Source organism: Mus pahari, chromosome 21, assembly GCF_900095145.1.
Source record: "Mus pahari chromosome 21, PAHARI_EIJ_v1.1, whole genome shotgun sequence".
In the NCBI taxonomy this organism is placed as follows: Eukaryota; Metazoa; Chordata; class Mammalia; order Rodentia; family Muridae; genus Mus; species Mus pahari.
The window spans coordinates 16313912-16316228 of record NC_034610.1 but is presented as its reverse complement, the minus strand read 5'-3'; the positions used below and the strand labels follow the sequence as shown (position 1 = coordinate 16316228).

The 2317-nt window shown below is 36.7% G+C and overlaps 1 protein-coding gene across 1 annotated transcript; it reads left to right on the top strand.

Annotated features, from left to right (window-relative positions):
- Positions 1–1077: 1077 nt before the first annotated feature.
- On the top strand, positions 1078–2034 carry LOC110338529 (vomeronasal type-1 receptor 4-like). Its single transcript, XM_021221858.1, has one exon. The coding sequence runs from the start codon at positions 1096–1098 to the stop codon at positions 2032–2034; it is 939 nt and encodes a 312-aa protein (XP_021077517.1). The 5' UTR covers positions 1078–1095.
- Positions 2035–2317: the final 283 nt, after the last annotated feature.

The following is a 2317-nucleotide window of genomic DNA, read 5'->3' as shown; positions in this document are numbered from 1 at the left end:
AGTTCTAGGCTTACAACTATTATAACATTATGCTTGTAATAAGGAGTAAAATGTGCTTCATAAAGCAATGAAGTCTTCACTGGAATGTCTTATAAATACAAATCTCATTTGACCAAAACTTCCTCTTCCTCAGATTGAGGAAGCAATTAATGGAAACAAAATTCTCACAAGCTTGAAAATACACAAATTGATTAGGATGCCATGATTTTTTTTCTTAGGGCATAAGAAGGGGTATTTAAATGAAGTCATTTATAAATATAATTTCTTCCTGCCTTCAATCATTAGGACTAAATTGTTTGTTCACATGTTGGCAAACATTCTCAGGGAAACTAAAAATGGGAAGACTGATCACAAAATTGGGTTCTATTTTTAAAATTTTTTATTAGATATTTTCTTCATTTACATTTCAAATGCTATCCCAAAAGTCCCCTATACCCTCCCCACACCCTGCTCCCTTTGGAGTATCCTTTTCTCTCACTCCTACATTTTGCTCTGAACCTAAATATTCTAATCAGTACTATCTATTATTATAGGAATCACATTTGCACCAGTGTCACTGTTTGAAGCTGTCACTTATCACATTGCACGTTGTAAATATACCCTTAATTTACAAAACTCAATTTTTATTTCATTAGTTAGAAAACCACATTATTTGGGTATCAATAAAGAGATTATCTGGGATATTAATTGATTTGGTTGGCATCTAACCATATATTGTATGGGTTTATACTTATTTTCCAAAGTTACATGTATGCCATTTGATTATTGTCCAATTGCTTCAACGATTGTTTCTACTGCTATGTTTCAGATATTAGGTGAACATGCATAGATATTTTATGCCTTTAGTGTTAAGGGAACATTTGCACCTTTTCATATATTCAAGAGAGTATGTACATACAAATATTTGAGTGCTTTTGCCACATTTAGTAGCTTTCATTTGTACAATTGATGCCAAAGTGGAAGATGCCCTACATGTTGTTTATGTCTTATGAACTCATTTAGGATAAAGAATATTGTGTATCCTGTGATACATTACAAGTGTCCACAGCCTTTTCTTTTGGCTTTGTATCCTCAGTGAGAGGAGGATCTGACTGCATGGATACCAGTGAACTGTCTGTAGGAGTGATCATCTTGTGTCAGACTCTGATTGGTGTTTTGGCTAATTCCTCTCTCCTCTACCACTATATGTTTCTTTACTTAACAAGGGACAGGTTGAGGTCTACAGACTGGATTCTGATGCACTTAATTGCAGCCAACATCTTAACAGTACTGTTCAAAGGCATACCCCAGACAATGGCAGCTTTTGGCTTGAAAGACTTTCTCAATGATATTGGATGCAAATTGATTTTCTCCTTTCGCAGAATAGGTAGAGGTGTTTGTATTGGCAGCACTTCCTTCCTCAGTGTCTACCAGGCCATCATGATCAGTCCCAGAGACTCCAGATATTCAGAGCTTAAATTAAAAATGCACAAATGCATTGGTTATTCTGTGTACCTGAACTGGGTAATGCATTTCATTATAAGCAGTGTTAATTTTGTGCATATGAGGGCAAAATATAGCAATGAAAGCACAACAAACCTAAAATCTTTTATATACTGCTATGCTGTGCGTCACGATCCAACCAGTGACATCCTGTATGCAGCATTAGTGTCAAGTCCTGATATACTTTTGCTAGGACTCATGATATATGCCAGTGGCTTCATGGTTCTAACCCTGTATAGGCACAAGCAAAGGATGCAACAAATGCCCAGGATAAATGTTTCTTCCAAATCCTCCCCTGCATCCAGAGCCACTAAAACCATCCTTCTGCTCGTTAGCATATTTGTCTCCTGTTACACAATCTCTACTATATGCCAACTCTTAGCAACTCTCATGCTTAATCCCAGTTGGTCTCTGGCAAATGTAGCTGCAATGTCCTCTTTGGTTTTCCCCACTGTTTGTCCCTTTCTCCTCGTGAGTCATGACTTGCGGGCATCCAACTTCTGCCTGTCCTTGAAAAGGAATATTTTCCCAAAGCCTGTAGCCAAGAGCTAAACTGAAAGCTTCTGGTCACTTCTAACATGGTCATTGAATTACTCTGAAAGAATTGTATGCATAGTAGCAGTCATGACAAGTAACTGTGGAGTCTTTGCATGAAAGGATGCATATCCCTGTGATGCAAATGAGTGTGTTCACTAAAATGTGTGTGTGTTTGTGTATGTGTGTGTATGTATGTATGTGTGTGTAATTATGTTTGTCATTTTGTACAAAAGCTAGTAAACTGATATATCTAAATTATTTTCATTATACAGCAAGCTATATGTTTGCATGATCATGT

Excerpts from the sequence above, each read along its gene's own strand:
- LOC110338529 (XM_021221858.1), top strand. The coding sequence starts at position 1,096 with ATGGATACCAGTGAACTGTCTGTAGGAGTGATCATCTTGTGTCAGACT.